The 20,876-nt window shown below is 35.4% G+C and overlaps 1 protein-coding gene across 1 annotated transcript; it reads left to right on the top strand.

Annotated features, from left to right (window-relative positions):
• Window positions 1-9,238: 9,238 nt before the first annotated feature.
• On the top strand, window positions 9,239-10,511 carry LOC137721831 (uncharacterized). The gene is made up of 3 exons (XM_068460855.1): window positions 9,239-9,595; window positions 9,671-9,791; window positions 9,992-10,511. The coding sequence occupies exons 1-3, from the start codon at window positions 9,558-9,560 to the stop codon at window positions 10,454-10,456; spliced, it is 624 nt and encodes a 207-aa protein (XP_068316956.1). The 5' UTR covers window positions 9,239-9,557; the 3' UTR covers window positions 10,457-10,511.
• The last annotated feature ends 10,365 nt before the right edge of the window (window positions 10,512-20,876 follow it).

Genomic DNA, 20,876 nt, shown 5'->3' with positions numbered 1-20,876 from the left:
CCCAACCTGAGATCCAATTGATTAACATCATTCCACTCTTAAATTTTTATTTTTTATTTTTTGAAAAATACTAGAGAGTTGACATTTTTGTATCATGTTGGTGTAACATATGATGTGGCAAACGATGTGTATGTGCCACGTCAATTAATATATTTACAAAAATACTACTTTACCACATTTTTTATAACATATTTGTACTACCTATCTAATAGAGATGGAATCCACATGTGTTGATAAGTCCAATCTCTATTAAAGAAGTGATACAAATGCGCAAGTATTAAAAAAGTGGTAACTATAGCATTACTCATGTATTTATCTCCTTAGATGTTGATTATAGGCAGCACTAGGCACTAGTGAACATCAGACAGATGCCTAGTGCTTAGGGGCCTAGCCAGATTTTTTTTATTATTTTAATTAAATTTATGGTATAAAAATTTAAAAAATATATCTATATAAATAAGTGAATATTTATACTTGTATTTGGAAACATAAATGCAAAATAGAAGAATATATAAATTATAAATTACTAAAATTAATTGAATGTATAAAACAAAATATGTATTCCGAGTGAATTTACAAGAAAGAAAGCCCAAAGTTATTTTACTTTAAAAAAAAAATCTTTAAACCCCTTAACCTAAAAAAATAAAATAAAATACACGAACCACCTTAGACTGCCCAAATGGCAGCCTAGAGGGTTCATGTGGAATGTTATGTAATTCATTTAAGAATAGTCTGTCGCCATGTAATTTTCTCATGTAGCTGTCATAGCTAATTTACTTTTCAGTTAATAAATCAATCTTAGTCTTACACTCCAATAAAACGTATTTACCTTTTAGTTAATAAACCAGGTTGAAAATCAAAGTGCATAGAACGAACAAACAACATTACAAAATACAAAGATTGATTTATTAACTAAAATGTAAAATAACCATAATAGCTACATATCAGAAGAATACATTGAGATAGACTATTTTAACTCAGTAACATAACATCCTATATATAGAGAACTAACTATAATCCCTAATAGACAAGGGAACGAAACCCTAATTCTAATAGATTAGGCGCAATACCCAAAGAATAAAATAAACCTAAATATTATCATTTTCCAACAAATTAAACTATAATATTATCAAAATTAGTAAATAGGGCTTTAAGGGTTGGCACGAAACAGTTCGACTAAAGATCAGACGCAAAGTGAAAGTCACTAGACTAATGGTGTGTTTCGATTATAAACTTGAAAGTGACTAAATGCCATACATTTCTAGGTCCTATCTGAAACGTCCCTCGTTTAGTGTCTGTGTAGTGCATATGTAGTGTTTTAATAGTAACTTTTTAGTGCTTGAGTAATGCATTTTCAACATAGCATTAAGCAACATGGACATTTTGGACACACTGAAACAACCGTATGAAGTAAAAAACCCAATCACCCTAAACTCATTAAATGTGAAGGGGGTTGGATTTTCAGGTTGGCCATTACTAGAAAACTCCAGGCGTTAGTTAGTCCAAAATCTCACTCGACAAGGACTCAACCACAATTAAACGAGCCCACAAAACAGGGTGGCTATCTTATTATAGCAGCAGAGATTGTTGCAGAATTCTAAGAAGTATAGCTTGTTAACACTGTTACAAAGATCATAAGAGATTTAAGCGTCATCAAGTGCAAATTGTACTTAAAACGCCGTGAGAGCAGGTGTAAAACCATCGCAGCAGTAAATATAAACAGGTATAAGTAAAACGTCCCATTACCTTAAGAGATTGTAAACTCAGACTGGTAATGTGGGATCATTTGCTCGCCTTTCCTTTCGTACCTTTATAAAAATAGCATTCCAAGCCTCATCGGGTACAAATTGGTATCAATAATGCCATGAGAGCGGGTGTGAGAAATTTTGCAGCAGAATATAAACAGGTATACGTAAAACATTCCATTACCTTAAGAGCTTGTAATCTCGGACCAGTAACATGGGATCATTAGCTTGCCTTTCTTTCGTACCTCTTTGAAGGATAGAACTCATTTCTGGTCTCTTTATATACCTTAAGCAAATCCTACACATTCATAATCATGAAAACTAGTTAGACTAGTCAATTCCCTAATATTCAATTACACAAGTCATAAACTGTGTTACATTAGTCACATTGTGTATTACAATGCTACAATATCGGGTGTAGCCAAGTCATTTGGATTGGATCTGCAGCATATACTGAGTTCTTTTGCTATGACAGTTTCCACAAAATGTCGCTTCTGAAAGTGTTTTTGCCACTGATGCTATACATCTCACAGAGATGTCAGATGTGGATATGTTTCTCCAGAAACGGACTTTGTTGAAATAATATAGTTTTACCCGAACTTTCTTGCTTTCCTAAAGTGCCTTTTTCTATTAATACTAAACAGTTCACACAGATGGGCAGATGGAAAACTATTCCACCCAAAAAGAGCATCGGGTTAACATCATTTGGTTTTAAGTCCTGTAACAAACTGTTTTGCCACTGCATTTATTTGCCCAGTCCACAAGTTTCCAAGGATAGGGACAATGAAATTATGAAACCAAAGGAGACAGAGGTAAAAGGAGTCCTGTCTAAGCCAGCAGATAACAGATGAGACTAGTACCTTACGATCAATCAGAAACCTAGCTCACAATTTATGAGATCGGCAGTGACCAAAGAGTCAGATTCAGAGGAAGAAAAAAAAACCAAAGTAGTTCAAAAGTTAGATCAAACATGGAAACCGACTAAAACTGAAGTCGAAATTTGAACTAAGATAAAAGTATAACTCAAACAATGGGTGCGCAGTGTTTGAAGGATTGAGAAAATAGGGAAAAGGGCGGTACCTTGAAACCGTGGAGAGAAAAGGAGGAAAAGCGAATGCAGAGAAGAAAAGAGGCTCACTCAAAACCTGTCTCAACATGGGTCCTAAATCCCTCCTTTCTGGGACTTGTGTCCTTCCCCAGTCCGACTCAGTTCGAAGTGCAATTAGGCTCATCAAACAACGGCTATGACTCCAATGTTCCAATCCGATTTAATCAGTCTGAGCCAGCCCACAAAACATGGGCATGTACACATAGACTAGTACGTGGTATCTTTAGCTCGCCTTTCGTACTTCTTTAAAGGATAGCATCACATTTTTGGTTTCTATATATCTTTAGAAAATCCTACACATGCATCATCATGAAAATAAATTAGATGGCCAAATCACTACTCTACTATCAATATTCCCTCAGATAAATCATAAAATTCTGACTGCAAGACAAGGAAAAAAAGGCCATCCTCATTTTTCATAGTTTGTATAAAATAGTTTCTACAATCTCATGAACTTAGGGGAAGTTTATCTTGATTTCGACGTGCAGGATACTAAGTTACATTATGCACACCCACACTTGAATTAGAATACTTTTAAACAAGATATTGTCCGATTAACTAAGGGCTAAGAAAACGTAAAAGGCAGTCCAATAAATTAAGAAATCTCACGGAAGGCAAAACAAATGTCACAATAAACATTCCAGGATTTAGTCATCTCATAACTCATTAAATTGAACCGATGCCGATATATCTTTTTTTATCAAGACACTGATACCAATAGTAGGGGATACGTTGAAACAATTTCTTCCCTGTACCACAAAAATTTCCCAACATTGCCAAGGCAACCACTAATCGATTATCAAGGCTTCAGAACCGAGGCAATTATGAGTTGTTATAACATACAAGACAACCAATAATCGACAACAGAGAAATCAGTTAATCAAGGAATCAAAATGCCAACACAACTAAGAATTTGACAACAATACACCAAGAAAACCATGAAGTAAGGCAACCATGAATTGAGGCAGCAAAAAACACGAGGCAACCATGAATTGGTGGGCATCAAAATAATTGAAGCATCCAAGAACGAAGAAATCAAGTTAACTAGCCATTCATGAACTAAGGCGTGGAGATAACCAAGGCAACCGTGTGATCAAAGCAACAATATACGAGAAAAAAACCTGAAGGAAAAATGTAGACCGGAATAAATTGAGGGAAACTATTATTCAAGGCATCAATAAAAACCATGAATAGAGAGATAGATAATCAAATGAAGTATGAGTGGTGACAATAAGAATACACTGAGGCAACCATTAATCGATACATCCATACATCAATACAACCAAGAGTTCAAGACAACCGTGAATAGGCATCAAATAACATAGACAGCCACCAACTGTGGTAAAAATATATCAAGTCAACTATGGGCAACGATGCGTCAAAATAATAATGACAATAAGATTCAGGTCATCCAAACAACCCAAGCAGACGTAGGTCATAAAGATAACTGCAACACGATCATGAACTAAGGAAACAACACACTGAAAAAACTGAGGCAGCAATAAACCAAGGAAACAATGTATTAAGCCCACAATAAACTGAGGCATCCATTAATCGAGGAGTCAACTGTGGTTACCATTAATCAAGAAAACAACGTTTTTCAAGAATAAACTGTGGCAACCAATAACCGAAGCAACAATGATGAGGCACCAATACAACCAAGGTAACCATGATGAGGCAACAATGTAACTTCAACCAACAATAAACCCAGGTAACCAGTAATCAAGGTATTTATATAACCGAGGCAACCATAGATCGAGGCATCAAGATAACTCAGGCAACTAGAACTTGGACAAAAATAGACTGCGGCAACTATGAATCAAGGTATCAAATTAAACCTAAGCGGACCATGAATTGTGGAAACAATATACTGAGACTACACCAAATCCAGTTATCAGGATAACTGAGCAACAAAATAGCACTGAGCTATCATGAATTAAGGCAAACCATGAACGAAGGCATGAAAATAATTGAGTCAACCATGAACTGAGCCAACCAAAATCAAAGCAAGCATGTATCAATCCAAATCCCACACCTATAAATTGGATACGAAAAATAAAAGAAGCTGGGAATACACAACTCGCTACTCAGCTTGTGAAAATTAGGTCAAAGTTAAATACGAAGGGGCTTTCTTCCATATGGAAACAATTGAAATGCAGAACACTAGAAAACCCTAAAATCCACAGCGCAGAAACGAAATTGAAATTGGTAAATTTCCCAAAAAATCAAAGCCCTAGAAGAATGAACCGATTTGTTTACCTCACGAGATAGAATAGTGAGAAGAGGAGAAGCATATGATTTCGGCGACAATTTACGCGACAGGAAAGCCACGACGCTCCACTTTGTCGTTGCTTTGCGCGCCGAGTTTACGCCACCCGCGCGGTGCGAATTCAAAATAAAGTCGGTTCCTATAAGTCACGTGCCTGTCGTTTGCTGAATTCTGAATAAAGCCGGTTTGTATCACGTGCCTGTGCATTTAAATCATTAAATGAGACCAAATAATTATTTTAGTGCCGTAGATTACGTGAAGTTCTACTTCGGTCTTTATAGTTTCAAATGTTGTGACTCGAGTCCTCTTAGGGGGCGTTTGTTGCGCTGGACTATCTCGGACTGGATTAGCTTCAAGGACTAAGCTGGACTGGCTTAGACTAGACTAAACTGGACTAACTTAGTGAAGCGTTTGGTGCAGTATTGGACTAAGAAGCTGGATAATAACAAATTATAATATTATATTATTTAATATATATATTATTAATATTTTATTATGATCTTATCTTTTTCTTCATTTTTTCCTACCATTTCCTCGTTAAATTGGATGAAATTAGCACCGCCAAAAAATTCATCACCATCCAAGGACCGAGATCTTAGCTTTGAATGCTCGAATCTGTCATGGATTTGAAGAAGCCCAAACAGGCCGAGACTTCCAGGCCATTTTCCAGCCACATTCGACCACATTTTGGCCTCGATTCAAGTAAAATTGTAATCTTGTCACTCCCAGCTTCAATTTGGTATATTTTGTATGAAAGTTGGTTGTGAAATGGATCTGAAAGAGAGTCGGAAAGTTAATGATTGATCTAGGTGACCGGAGATGACGAGGAGTCTGTCGAGAGTGGTCGTTGAGCATGACGAGGACGAGAAAGAGAAGATAGTCTTAGCTAATCCCATGGTTATTGGGGGGTCTCGCTAATACCTCTTAGTGAAGGGTTTTGTCCATGCTAGTCCCCTTTAGTCTCATTAATGTTAGTCCCAGCATGGAACAAACACAGTATTAGACTAATAGCTAGTCCAGTCCAGTCCAGTCCAACTTAGTGAGGGCAAACAAACGCCCCCTTAGTTTACAATTTAAGAACAAAAGCTTAGTTTTGTCTAATTCTTTAGATAAATTAATTATGAATTTAAGTTGATCAATTACTTAAAACAATTAACATGTCAAAATTTAGGGAAGTTTGTGTTACTCGTTTTCTTGTTTATATTGTTTAATCTTTTACATCATTAGAGTTTATATTCATTTTCAATAAATGCATCAATGAGAACATGAAATTACAGTTGCTTTGAATCACTGGAGATAATTCTATTCATGTTTGTCACCAAGAGTTAACAAAGTTGCTCATTCTCTTGTGCGCTTTTGGTTACATATTAACAGTTGTTGCACATAGTTTAGAGAACCTCTAGATTTTCATTGTTGGTGCTTTGTTTTCTATCAAGGGGTTTCATCTCTAAATTCCCTCCAATTGCTTTATCCTAAGGCTGATACACTATAATAGTAGTTAGACGACTGAGCTCTTATGTGTAGACCACCTCATCTAATCCTACATCGCTTTTGACTGAGTATATAGTTGTCATTTTAATTTGAGATGAACTATTATCCTTATCTAAATCATTAACTCTTGAAATATTTGTTAATTTGCCTCCTGAACTTGTATGCAGCTATCAAATTCCCCCTAAACTTTAATTTTTGCTGATTACTCCCTTGAACTTTTTAAATTAGCCAATTTCCTGCTTGAACTTTAATTTTAACCAATTACCACTCTAAACTTTTATAAATAACCAATTTATCCCTTGGCGTTAGATTTTAAAAACTTTCATTCAATTTTTCATCCTTTTTGCTCTCATACAGCATTCATGTGTTGTTTCCATGATCAAGATGGATGGAAAATTGGATGAAATTTTTTAAAATCTAACGCCAAGGGGAAATTAGCTATTTATAAAAGTTCAGGGGGTAATTAGGTAAAATTAAAGTTCAAGGGGAAAATTGACTAATTATAAAAGTTCAAGTGGGTAATCGGCTAAAATTAAAATTCATAAGGAAATTAGCAGCTTCATACCAGTTCAGGGGGTAAATCGATCTCTTACTCTAAAATTGAAAATATAAACAAGTTTAAGGGACATAAAGGATGTTTAGCTATGGGGATATTTTCATCCACCGTGCTAAACCCAGGTCCCACTCAAAATAATTTGACTGGTCCAGCTAATGATAATGAGTGTGCTTAAAGCTCTTGCATTCCTAATATGATCAAATACTTGCAGAATTGCTTAGTCATTTCTTTGAGTGCAAACCAAGCTAATTAGTACCAAGTCCTTTGCTATGAATTTATATGAAACATAATGATTTTAATTTTCACACTAAAGCGTCATTTAGTACTATACGGTCATAAGTTTAAATCTCCTAAATCGCAAAAATCGATATCAATTTATTCATTACTTGGCCACCTTATGCTTTCGAAATTGTTTCGGTAACATACGCTGTAAATCTTTACTTCATTTAGTTTTAACTTATACCTAAGCCTCTATTTTGTTCGAATAGGTTCTGAATTTAACTCTACCAAATAGCACATAGTTGGTAATGAAAAAACAAAAAAAATCATTTTGCCAAAAATCAAATCTAGATAATTATGAATACTAATTAGCAGAAGGTGTTGTCAACTTTATAAGGATTTCTACGTTTGGAAAATCAAACTAGGAATTTGATAGAACAAAAATTAAGAAAAGAGGTGGGTGTATTTAATATTTATTAAAGATGCTGGTCCATCATAGCATGTGAGTACACTTTACTTACGTCTGCAATATATATGTTGCTGTATGACACGTGTTGATACTCAAGGGTCTGCTATGACTATGAGTCGTGAAGTTGTATTAAACGAGCCCTTCAGCATGTGACGTTTTAGTTTACTTAGAGTCTCATGTTATGCGGTAAAAATTTATACATGGTATTATTTTATTAAAATGAAATGTTTGACAATAATAAACTCGTTCCATTTAAATCATTCTCCGAAGCTCACTGGAGAGAGAGAGAGAAATTAACAAAGATTGACCTGCGATTGTATTGTTTGATATGTTTAACTAGAGTCCAATTCCAAACTACGTATGACAGATGATGAGAACAAAGTCATGAGCAAGGTGGAGGAGGAGGAATACAATACAGTGAGATGAGATCACGTGACATAACAGCCAGATCTCTGCAGAAAAAAATTTAAATCTATGACAGCCATGTATTTCAAATTTCAAATTTTAGATCTATGATTCCTATTTCATGTATTTCAAATGCACTCCATATATTCATGTATCTGTAATACCGGTGGAAACCAAACTATATAAAGAAAATTCCAACCACTATGGGTTATGATTTAATTATATAAAGAATTTGAATTATTTTGATTTCTGACTTTTTCTTGCATTACTAACACATGGATAGAGTAATACTAGATAGACTAAATTTGTAGATAAATTCTTGGAAACTAAAGAACATAGAAGTTGATAATTGATTTATTACTTAAATATTGACAAATAGTGACACATCATTTAGTTTGCAGATTTAGTCTTCCTAGCATTACTCCACATGGATATTAGAATTAGTAAAAATGAAGCATTGGTCTTGGACTTTGGCTCAATTGGAGCTATGGTCCTTGAACTAAAAGTCGATGAGTATTTATTCTTGGACTTATCACAATGTGGAACATTGGTCATTTTGAATAACACCATGAAGGACCATTGTTATACGTTGTAATAAGTGTAGGGACCAATATCGCAATTTTTAGTTTAGGGACCAATGTTCCAATTAGACGAAAGCTCAAGGACCATTGCTCCACTCCACTCTGAAACTTATTTCGATTTGTTGACTTCTTTTGCGGTTTTTAAAACATACTAGATAAAAAGCATGTGAGTTTCACATTACCTTTTGTAATCTGATACCTGAACAACCAACGACTAACGGGATCTTGTGCTCAGTTCTTCTCGACTTCTCTCGTTATAGTTAAGTAAACATGTTATCGGTCTATAAGTGTTTTTTTGTGTTTAGAAGTATAGGGAAAGTGGCATTTTATCAATGATGAAAGAGCCTTCACTCATAAAGGTAAAACATGGCCTACTGAAATGTATAGAGTGAGGACCAAGAAACTTTCATTACACAAGTGGTCAATTGCTTAATACCAAGACAACAAAATAATGAAAATCAAGAGGTAACACTACAAAATAAAACCTTGGGTGGTGAGGGAAATAAATAACAGATGTAAACACTGTGGGCAGATGATCACAGTTACCAACATACTTTTTAAGTACAAGAGCCATTGTCTCTCCGTCACATGTACCATCGTCCACCTGGTATGAGCAAAGGAGACTCCAAAGCTCTCAGTCCTTGGTTTTCTAAACACTGACAATCAAGCATCTGTGTTCTTGCCCAAGTGTGTATTCTCCACCTAAAAATAACAATGACAGCTACTACTGGCATGGAAGATGGAACATGGAGGTGGGTTTCTCTCTCTCTTTTTCTCTCTCTTTCTCTCATCAAAATTGACAATGTGGGATGTGGGTTTTGTCTCAGTGACAGGAAGATGGAAGGAGATGGTGGTTTGAGGACTTTGGAGTGCCTCAGAGGGAGACTGCTGGCAGAGAGGCAAGCTTCTAGGGTTGCAAAAGAGGATGCAGAACTCATTGGCAAGAAGGTAAATTTTTTGAATTTTTGATTACGGATTAGTAAACATCCATAGTTGTTATTCTTTTCAATTACACTAATTGGTAAGTTAAATCTTGAGTATATCCATATTAGGAACACAAAAGAGGTGACCAGTTATATATATATATATATATATATATATCTATGTGTTGTCTGTCATTCACATTATAATGTTTCAAATGTCAACAGTTAGTAGAACTACAGAAGCAGCTCAAAGAAGAGATCAAACTGAAGGAAAAAGCAGAAAAGAAGCTCAAATATTTGAAGAAAAAGCTTGAATCTTTGAATATTTCCTCCAAAAATAGTGAAAAATCTTGTACACAATCCACTACTACTTCATCAGGATCCAATCATCCAGAAACCCATAAAGCCAAATCCAAAGTTGCAGAGTCAGAAATCCCAGAAGAATCAAGACAAAATGCAGCTGACTCCACCACATCTGAGCAAAGCTGTGAAAGTACTTTCACTGAAGAAAACACTTCTTCTCAAAGCACTTCTGGTTCCAGTTCTAGTCCCAGCTTAGAATGTTCTTCCCCAAAAGGGTTCTGCCACAACCCCACTCATAAATCTGAAGATCCAGAGATTGAAGATAGTAATAGGTATGTAAGTCCAATTAACCTGACCAGTTCTATCAGGTTTAGTGTCTGTACTTAGGGTAGATATTTTGGCACTCGGCTTTTAACCATACGTACTCTAAGTTAAATATTAATAATCTTTATGTGCTCAGAAGAAGTGCATACAGCTAAAAGAGGAGCATTAAAATCACTAGTGTTTAGAAATAATCTTTGACATTCCATGTTGGGATCTGCTTAATTAAGCTAATTAGAATAAAATTTGCAAAATTTTTTCAGTTGTTCATAATACATTTGCATTAGTACCTGTGAATATGCCTGCCACCTGTGACACCGGCACTGAATTGAAGCCGGTTGGTGAGAATTTTAGGCAAGTTCTTGATGCTCTAAGAGCAAGTCCACCATGCCCAAAAGCCAGGCAAATGGGCAATTGTTGCCCAAAAGATGTCCAAAACATCTCCAATCCATGTCCAAAAGTCGGGCAATTGGTTGGACCCATGCGGGCCGGACTAGGTAACTAGAGCAATCCTTGTCCGACCCTGTGCCCGAGTTGGATCTGACGTCATGCTGACGATAGAACGTTCGACCATGGAGACGTAGGCAATCCTTCTGTGCCACTTTATTCTTGCTCACGTCTGATACCATCGTCTTCTTGCTTGCCTGCACATCGCAAAATTATCATCATCGATATATGAAATGAAAAAAATACTATTTACTAAGGCTATAATTGCCTATTACCTAATTACCTGAACAAATTATTAAGGGATATCATAGAAAATCTTCAAAAATCAATGGAGAAAAGAATTATGATTAGATATGGTCCATTTGATCACCAATCTCAATCATGCAAATAGTAATCATTAATACTTGTGGGCATACTATGTAGATGAAATAATTAGTACTAGTTATTGTTATCGTTTTGAATTGGATCTAACGGTTCTAAATATCGGAGCACAAAGTATTTAAGTGCATTGAAGAAAACCTACTAGTTTTATGCATTGTGTAGTGTATTTGGATGGATTAATATCTGTGGATGCGGGTAATAAAGTTGTTTCATGTGGTACATGCACTCATAGAGGGCAAGTGAATTGTGGGGTTTGTTGCAATATTGATGCTCCGACCTTCTTGGCCACATCCTTCTTTTGGTTTTCTCTACTTTATTTTGCAGCAATCTCTTGAGTGGAATTGAATTTTAGGAGGTCGTTGGCCATGGCAGCTTGATTCTTGTGACCTGTATAGTAAAGATTTTCCTGTTGAGATTTGGCCAAACTATCTCTACATTTGTTGGCTTGGTCTCACAAGAGCATGTATTTGGATATAGTTGCACAAGAAAGAGCAAAAATTTTCTTCTTTTTTCTTTTGGGTCAAAAGTTAAAACAAAAAGTTCTCAAAGTTGGAGTAAAGAGTAATTTTTTGGAGCGAACGTCTGTTTCGTGGCGTTTCTTATTTACTCATCTCATATCACATATATCTACTTATTAATTCATGAATTATTTGCAAATGCGATATTCGCACTCAAAACTTATCATTGATCTTAAGCTTTCACTTTTCGAAGCCATTCAACGAAACTTAATAGATAATGAAAAATGATTTCCACTCCCATTCTTTCCTTCTACGCTTCTCTCCATGTGTTATTTTTATTAAATTCAATAGCCACAAAAAATAAGAGGACAGTTAAAAAGAAAGAGAGTGCGAAATCATTTTCTATTGACGCTACAATATGATTCTTTCTCGCACATTATTTTTTACGAATAAATTAAATCTCAACCATTCTTTATTTGTCTTTTGATATCTGGGAGAGCAAAACTGTTCTATTGACAATTAAGCTTGGGGCCTGTGCTAAGATTTGTCCATGGATGTGAAATATGGCGATAAAAGAACAAAGGGATTGGTAAACCCCAGACATGGATCCTCTCTTCAGTGTGGCTTGCCGTGGAGTCAGTGCTTTGGAATGACTTGCAGCCCATCACATGATCAAGAATTCACACATGCAATGCAATACATTGGAATTTTATTTTTTATTTTTTATTTTTTTAACAAACAGTATTATTTACTAAAGGAGTGGGGTAGTGAGTTAAATCTCACAATAGGCTAGCAATAATGTGGTTCAAATTCGTCTTTGATCAGAATTGAACCTGAGACCTCTCACTTACAAGTGAAGAGGAATATTACTAGACCGTAGTACTAAGTAGCTGAAATTTTATATTATAAATGTACAAGCTTTTTTATTTTTTTCGGAAAATAATAAATTCAGTCCAACAATTGGGACTGTTGCACAATAAAAAAAAAAGGAGTTTTAATGAAAAACTCACAGTACTGTTCATTTTAACGAAAAACCATATTTTTACACTAAAAAGTCAAACCTGATACTATTCACTTTACCCTTTATTTTGTCCTTATCATTAAAACTCAAAGTTTTCAAACCCTTTTCATTAATTTTCCTTAAAAAAAAAAAAAGCGCACAAACGTGGGGGACATTTATAGACTGATTCACCCTCCATGCGGACCATTTAGATATTTTATGGTCTTGGTTAACGCTTCCACACGTTGGTCACACATGTGCTTGTTGTCCACAAGGAATGCTGCATTCTCCAAACTGTTGGCTAAGGTTATCAAGCTCAAGGCTGACAACCCTGATTATCTGATCAAATATATTCGATTGGATAATGCTGAAGAATTCACATCTAAAACTTTTAATGATTATTGCATGTTGGTTGGGGTTGAAATTAAGCATCCAGTACCCTATGTTCACACCCAGAACGGCCTGGCAAAGGCATTCATTAAGAGCTTACAAATGATTGCTCGATCGTTGGCCATACATACAAAGCTCCCTATCGCTGCTTGGGGCTATGCAATATTGCATGCAGCCATGTTGGTTCGCCTGAGTGTTACAACCCAACCATATATCGCCCTTCAGTTGGTTACCGGATACGAACCCAACATATCAGATATGCATGTTTTTGGTTGTACGATCTATGTGCCGATTTCACCGCCCTTGCATACAAAAATAGGGCCTCAATGAAGGATGTGAATCTATGTCGTATATGATTCTCCTTCGATTATTTGTTACTTAGAACCTTTGACAGACAATCTGTTTACCGCTTGTTTCACGGATTGTCACTTCTATGAGACATTTTTCTCATCGCTAGGGGGAGATAAGAATGTCAACGTTCTCGAAGAATGATGCGAATTATTGTGGACGACTCACTTTGTCTCATTTAGATCCCTGCACTGCTTAATTTAAGACTGAAGTGTAATCCATATTAGATCTCTAAAGCATAGCTCAGAGCATGCCAAATTCTTTCACCTATCTAGCGCGAATGACAAGATCACATATTCCAGCAACGAATGTGCCTGCAAAGATGGATGTACCAAATGTACGACGGACTTCCTTCCTGCAGGCCCCAGACGCCATTTTGGCAGATCCACGTACAATAACGGCTAGCCAATCCTCTACCCTTACATAAAAGCATGGCAAACCTCTTGGTTTAAAAGATTCACACCCCCGAAAGAGGAAAGCCACAACATCAGCACCTAAAAAACCTACCGTGAATCTGATTGTCGCCTACTCATTTTATCCAACTCATGAGGAAATTCAAGATTACGAAAGCGTCATTGAAGAGACGAATCCACCTCTTGAGAATGGTGAGATTTCGGTCCATTATGCTAGCTTAGATGATGTTTGGTGTAGAAATGAGATGATCTTCGACGATGCATTAACATAAGCAATAGCTACTGATATCATGTTGAGCAATGACATTGAACCCCCATTTCGTTGATGAATATCGACATAGAACCAATTGGTCAAACTAGAAACAAGCAATCCAAGTCAAACTCGATTCGTTTGTGAAACGTAAGGTGTTTGGACCTGTAGCTCATACTCCTCTATATGTGAAGCTCGTTGGCTACAAATGGATTTTCATTCGGAAGCATAATGGGAATAACGAAATTGTGAGTTACAAAGATCGTCTTGTTGCACAAGACTTCTCACAAAGCCTCGGGATTGACTATGACGAAACTTATTCGCCCGTTATGGATGTGATTACTTTTCGCTACCTTATCAGTTTGGCAGTTTTTGAAAAACTGAGTATGCAATTGATGGACATAGTAACTGCGTATCTTTATGGGGATCTTGATGCGGAAATTTATATGAAAGTTCCCAAAGGACTTACATTGACTGGATCAAATATTTCCAAACCTTCGAACATGTTTTTAATTCGGCTGAAGCATTTACTCTACGGTTTGAAACAATTCGAAAGAATATGGTATAATTGTCTAAGTGAGTATTTGACTAGTCAGGGAGATGTGAACAACGAACTATGCCCTTGTGTGTTTAGTAAGAAGTCACATTCTAGTTTTATGATAGTTGCAGTTTATGTCGACGACATGAACCTCATCGGAAGTCCTGAAGAGCTCATGAGAACTGCTACACACCTGAAGTCAAAATTTGAGATGAAAGATCTAGGAAAGACTCGATGTTGTCTCAGTCTCAAGATAGAGCACCGTTTGGATAGAATCTTAGTACATCAAATGAAGTACACCCATAAGGTGTTACTCCGCTTTAATGAGGATAAAGTGAAGCCTTCGAGTACTCTTATTGTCGCTCGATCGTTAGATGCAAAACGAGATCCCTTCCGTCCGAATGAGGATGATGAAGAGATTTTGGAACCTGAAGTTCTTTATCTAAGTGCGATAGGCATTTTATTGTACTTTGCTCAATGCACTAGAACCAACATCTCCTTCGTTGTTAATCTTTTGGCAAGATACAACAATGCACCATTACACAGGCACTGGACTGGTGTTAAAGATATTTTCCATTACGAATCCTCGAGTGATGTCGCATCCCTTTGCGAATCCTCGAGTGATGTCGAGTGATGTCGCATCCCTTTATCTCGAGTCGATTCTCGCCATGTTGGTTATGTCGACGCATGATACCTATCTAATCCACATAAGGCGCGCTTTCAAACGGGTTATGTCTTTATCGTTGGAGGCACCGCAATCTCTTAGAGGTCAAATAAACAGACCTTAGTTGCCACTTCATCTAACCATGCTGAAATTATCGCCTTACATGAAGCAACTCAGGAATGTTTTTGGTTACGAACAGTTATGGGCCATATTTGAAGCTCATGCAATCTTTAGCATGTCGTTGATATCCTGACAACAATCTATGAAGACAACGCAGCAGACATCAAATAATTCAAGAAGGTTTGCATCAAATGAGACAACACCAAGCACATTGCGCCGAAGTTCTTTTTCTCACATCTATAACAAGAGCATCAGAAGATTAAAGTCATGCAAATCCGTTCACAAGACAATCTGGCCGACCTCTTCACCAAATCACTACCGAATGTGATGTTTCAGAAGCTTCTTCAAGGAATTGGTATGTGTAAACTTTCTGAGTTGTAACATTGCTAGTTTTCTTTGGAATTATGTCAAACTCAAGGGGAGTATTATGAACTATACTTGCTTGATCTTAATGTACTATTTTTCCCTACGATTAGGAGCATTTTTTCCATTGGGTTTTTGCTACCTAACGAGGTTTTGACGAAGCACCTACCTTGGGTTGATCAAATCCATGATGACGTCCTGTAGATGTTACATTTGACTTTGCATTACTCACGCATTTTCCTTAGACTGGGTTTTGTCCCTACTCGGGTTTTTACCATAGCTATAGGTGTTTTTTTTTTGTGAGACTTAGTTCCATATTCAAGTTCTTACCTTATTGAGAATAGCATGTTCCTAGAATCAGTGCTGAAGAGTCAACTTCCTCAACCACTATATGATGTCGAATTTACTTCAGTATTTACACACTTAATAGGGAATGTTATAAACTTCTTGTTTAAGTGTGATTGTGTAAATCCTAGATTAGATTTGATTCTAGTTATTCTTTACTATTAGGACTTGTATTCCTTGGAGGAGAAGGATTTCTTATCTCTCTTATTACTATAAATAAAGGCACTACGTAGAGGGAATAACAACATTCTCTACACAACCCTACAAACACATATCTCTCTCTTTATTATCTCTCTATGCTGTCAGCCCCCTTCCCCTGTCAGTTAAATATAGGGCACAACACACGTAGAATTGTTGTATGCAATATTTACAATTTTCCATAAATAAAAAAACAAAACAAAAATTGAGTGGGCCATTAGCCCCTTGGGCTCAAGATGGCTCTATCCGTGGGGCTCATATGAAATATGGAATTCAACTCTTCTTTTTGGAGGAATTAGATTCCTTGGTGGGAGGTGGGAATTGAATTCAAAGAGTAGTGGGTAATTAGGAATGCTTTTTTTTTTTAACCCATTATACCCCCCATATCTATAAAATGCCAAGTTTGCATAGGTGTATTCATAGCAGCCTGTAGATGATGGCCTAAACAAAAATAGTTCAAGAAGCCACTGAGTATTACGGTCTGGTAGTATTCCTCTTCACTTGAAAGTGAGAGGTGTTAGGTTCGAATCGCGAATTCGATACCAAATTAGGCTGCCCATTGTGTGACTAAGCCGAACTCCCCCTCTCTTTAGTGTAAAAATATTGATGTACTAAAAAAAAACAATTAGAGAAATTAAAGTCTACCTAAGGTGTATTTATAGCAATTAGGAGAAACGTTTAATTACAGAGCGAGAGTGCAACGAAATAGGTGGAAAAAAAAATCAAGTTTTAATTTGTTAAAAAAAATAAATAAAGTTTTAAAGAGGTGGAAAAGAAGCAAAAATTATTGATTATATTATAGAGACGTAGAAAGTTTCTATAACTTTTTAAGTATATGTTGTTATAAAAATTAAAGTTATTACTTGGCACATAAATTAACTTATTTAGAACATAAGCAGTTTAGTAAGGATACTGGTTTTAATTTTGATTCAAGAGTATTTTGTAATTAGATTTTATGGAATCAACACCATTTCTACTCGGATTCCAAATAGATTAGTAAACAACTTCCCTAATAATCTGATTCTAATTCTTTCTCAATCTAATTTCTCTCAGTCTGATTACGGATCAATAAATGTGGATCTTCTTCCCTCATTATGGCACCCATATTTATTCTCCATTCCTTTGCATGCATTCCCTCTATCTTTGTTATGAACAAAAGGAAAAACTAAAAATGAAAAGCAAAATAATTATCAAACAAACTTTAAATGTGTTATAATTGGTTTTCATCATTATGTAATGATTTTTATTCAGTCCTCTAAGTTTAATATAGTATCAAATTTGGTGGCTATATGCCTCAACATGGATTTGTTAGTCACAATATCTTGCACTATTATGCAATTTAATAAGTCAACTTCTAAAACTTTTATCACGGAACACGGAATATGACAATCCATCAATTACGATTAGTCATGTCCTTTTCCAAGCACCAAACAGACTCGTATATCGAGATAAAATTTTCAATATGAGATTTTGAATCACGTGTTCCATTCGTTCGTACACACAAAAATCCTTTTAACCTTACATCATGTCTCATTCCAATGAGTCGATATTACACTATATATTTTACTTTTATCTTAGTATTAATTTATTAGTTATTTTGTATGAACTTTGTTACTTTATTATGTATTTTCAATGTAGGACATTTGACTTCCTCTAGAGCAAAACATGATGAAACGGACGAATTTTGGAGTGATTCAAATTGAAGGACGTTCATGTATCTCTCAACTTGTTCGTATCAAAGTGTCATAATTTTCTACTCAACAGTTTATTTATCGCGATGAAATAAATGAGCAGCGCGCAGTGCTGTCAAAGTCACGTTTTGGGTTTATTTGTGCTTTTTGGCATCCAAGATGATGTCTTTTGGGTTCGAGGCCTTCTGTAATTATGTTTGAGATATCTCAAGCTTTAATTCAAGTTGTTTTGGGCCTATTTTGGAGCCCTGTAAGTACAAAAATGTGGGATTCTTTGTGGCTGGGCAGATTTCCTAAAGTTAGAATAAAAATGTATTTCCTAGTTATCTTAGTCTATTATATTTCTTAGTTTTTAGAAGACCTTTTCTAGTAAGGATTTTAATTATGTAGTAGTATAAATAAGGCTTTTTAGCCATTAGGGTTAGAGAGGACAAACAGAGAGGAGAAGAACACATAATATTTTGAAGAACTTTGCTAGGCTTTGACAATTCATATTTCAAGGTGTTTTCTATCCTTGTTTTTAATAATATTTTATTTTATGTTAGTAACTAATTTCCGATTGCTAGGACGAGCATTAGTAATAATATGTAGTTTCTTTTCAATTTGCTTATGATATGTATGCAGGTTTGAATTATTAATCACCGGTTTAAACTATCTAATTGTCTTAATGTTTAGCTACCATTAGGATTTTTAGAAAAGTAATTTGATGCAATTTTGGTCGGAGGTTGGTCCTTGAAATTGACGAAGCCTTCTTGTGGTTAATATGTGCAAGTTCACTTTGGATGAATACCACGTCTTAAGGGTTGTATGATTTTTCAAAAGGTTTCACAAAACTTAATAAGTCATGTATGTTTAGATTTGATTTGAATACCACATACGAGTTGCATGTTTGATATATGCTCTATGTTGGGGGTCCAAGTAGGCATACTTTAGGAAAACCTAACCTTCAAAATATGCATGTGTAATTCATAAGTCATTGGAAGAACCGCGTAGGATTGTTAAGCTGATGACGGAACCCTAGGCTTCTACAATTTAATTTTCAAAAAACCGTTTTCTTTTAGTTTATTTTATTTTGTCACTTTATTTAATTATTTTCTATTAAATTCGTTTTTATTATTTAAAATCACAAAATTACCTTTTTTCCAAAACTTTGCTTCAAGTAATTAATTAATATTTGGTTTGATACAAATTATTCATTCAATTCATGTGAAGAACGACCTTGCTAAAGCCATCTATACTACAAGTACCTTGTACTCTTGCAAGTATTTAAAGTGTTTTTATCCTTACTTTTGCAGGTGGTAAAAATCCTATCAGCTCCCATCTTGTGTCTTTATTGACATGTTACGACTACCACATCGAATACTCTTGCATATTGGACAACTAAATTCATTCCCCCTTCTCAAGTTTTGACCCTTCTCAATCCTAATTTGATATCACACTCCACATTCCTTTGTCTGTATACATTTCGTATATATCTCTGCTTCATTCTTGGAATCTCTTCTAACATTAGAAATCAAATTATCATTAGACAAAGAGCTAGTTGACTATTCTGTCGAAACATCCAAAATAACATTTGTATCTATGTGATTGCATATAGCAATGTTCTAAAAAACAGTTGAAGTGGCCACCTAGGCGATGCCTGGGCATTAGGCTGTGGTGCTCTGCCGCGATTAACTCAAAATCGTTTCTTAAATTGGCAAGGTATGTGCGGACGATGGGCTGTTTGGCGACTAGAAGAGAGAGAGAGAGAGAGAGAGCGAGTGCCTTGGAAGCAAGAAGAAGCGAGAGAGATTGCTGTGGAAATTTACAAAGCAATAGAAAAAGAGGAAATGGAAAAACATAGTAATCAAAGAAGGAGAAGAAGAGGAAAAGGAAAACAATTCAAAACATTAATGGCTTTCCTCTTTTTAAGGAAGAAGAGGAAAAGAAAACCTCAAAAAACATAATGGATCCGCTTTCCAAGGCATAAAAAGGGCTCCTGCTTTTGAAATTCTAAGAACATCTCCAAATGAGATGTCAAAATTGCCACGTAAGCATACAACAGTAAAAAATGGCAGCAAACTCTCTCCAACCGAGCCTTCAATTTCTTATGCGGCGCTGAGTCATTTGAAGGCAAAGCCTTTTGCTGTCAAATTTGACAGCAAATGTCAAATTCATTAAATGATTTTTTAATAGATTAATACAATATATAATAAATGTTGTTATGCTTTTAAAATATTTGATTGGTTGGCTTAATTATTGGACTTTACAAAAAGATAAAAAGTTTATTAAATGACATTATTATTTAACATATCGAGTGAAGCAAAATATTGTACAAAATGTCAAATTGCCACATAAACTATCAACTATCATTTTGATGTTTAAAATTTGACACCTCATTTAGAGATGCTCCAAGGTTGATGTGAGAAAGTGGGATGGAGGGGAGGTGTCAAACCTCACACGTGGATTTTTATGAACAAACTTTTGATTTTTAAATGTTTATGAACTACTAAACCCACTAGGTGGGTTTTTTTTAAATATTTATTGTTTAAAAACTAAATACTAATTATTTAAAATGTCTTGAATTATATTTTATCTCTTTAAATTTAATTAATTTAACTTACTAATCATTCAAAATGTCTTAAGTTATATGGTATATTTGCTTAATGTGTTTTTAAAATTTGAACTTGTTGGATACTCTTTTTGAATTTTATCATTATTTTATTATCTTATTCATGAATTTCATATAAGTATAATTTTTTATGTGTCAATATGCACTTATTTATAAGATATACAAGAAATTTACCTAAATCCATCTAGACTGCCTAGGTGCCCACCTAGATCCCGCCTAGCCGCCCAAGCACTAGGCGCTAGCTCGCCACTTGACTAGTGCTTAACGTT

This window comes from Pyrus communis, chromosome 17, assembly GCF_963583255.1.
Source record: "Pyrus communis chromosome 17, drPyrComm1.1, whole genome shotgun sequence".
NCBI classification, from domain to species: domain Eukaryota; kingdom Viridiplantae; phylum Streptophyta; class Magnoliopsida; order Rosales; family Rosaceae; genus Pyrus; species Pyrus communis.
Note: the sequence above shows the minus strand (reverse complement) of the source record. Positions and strands in the feature narration are given on the sequence as shown.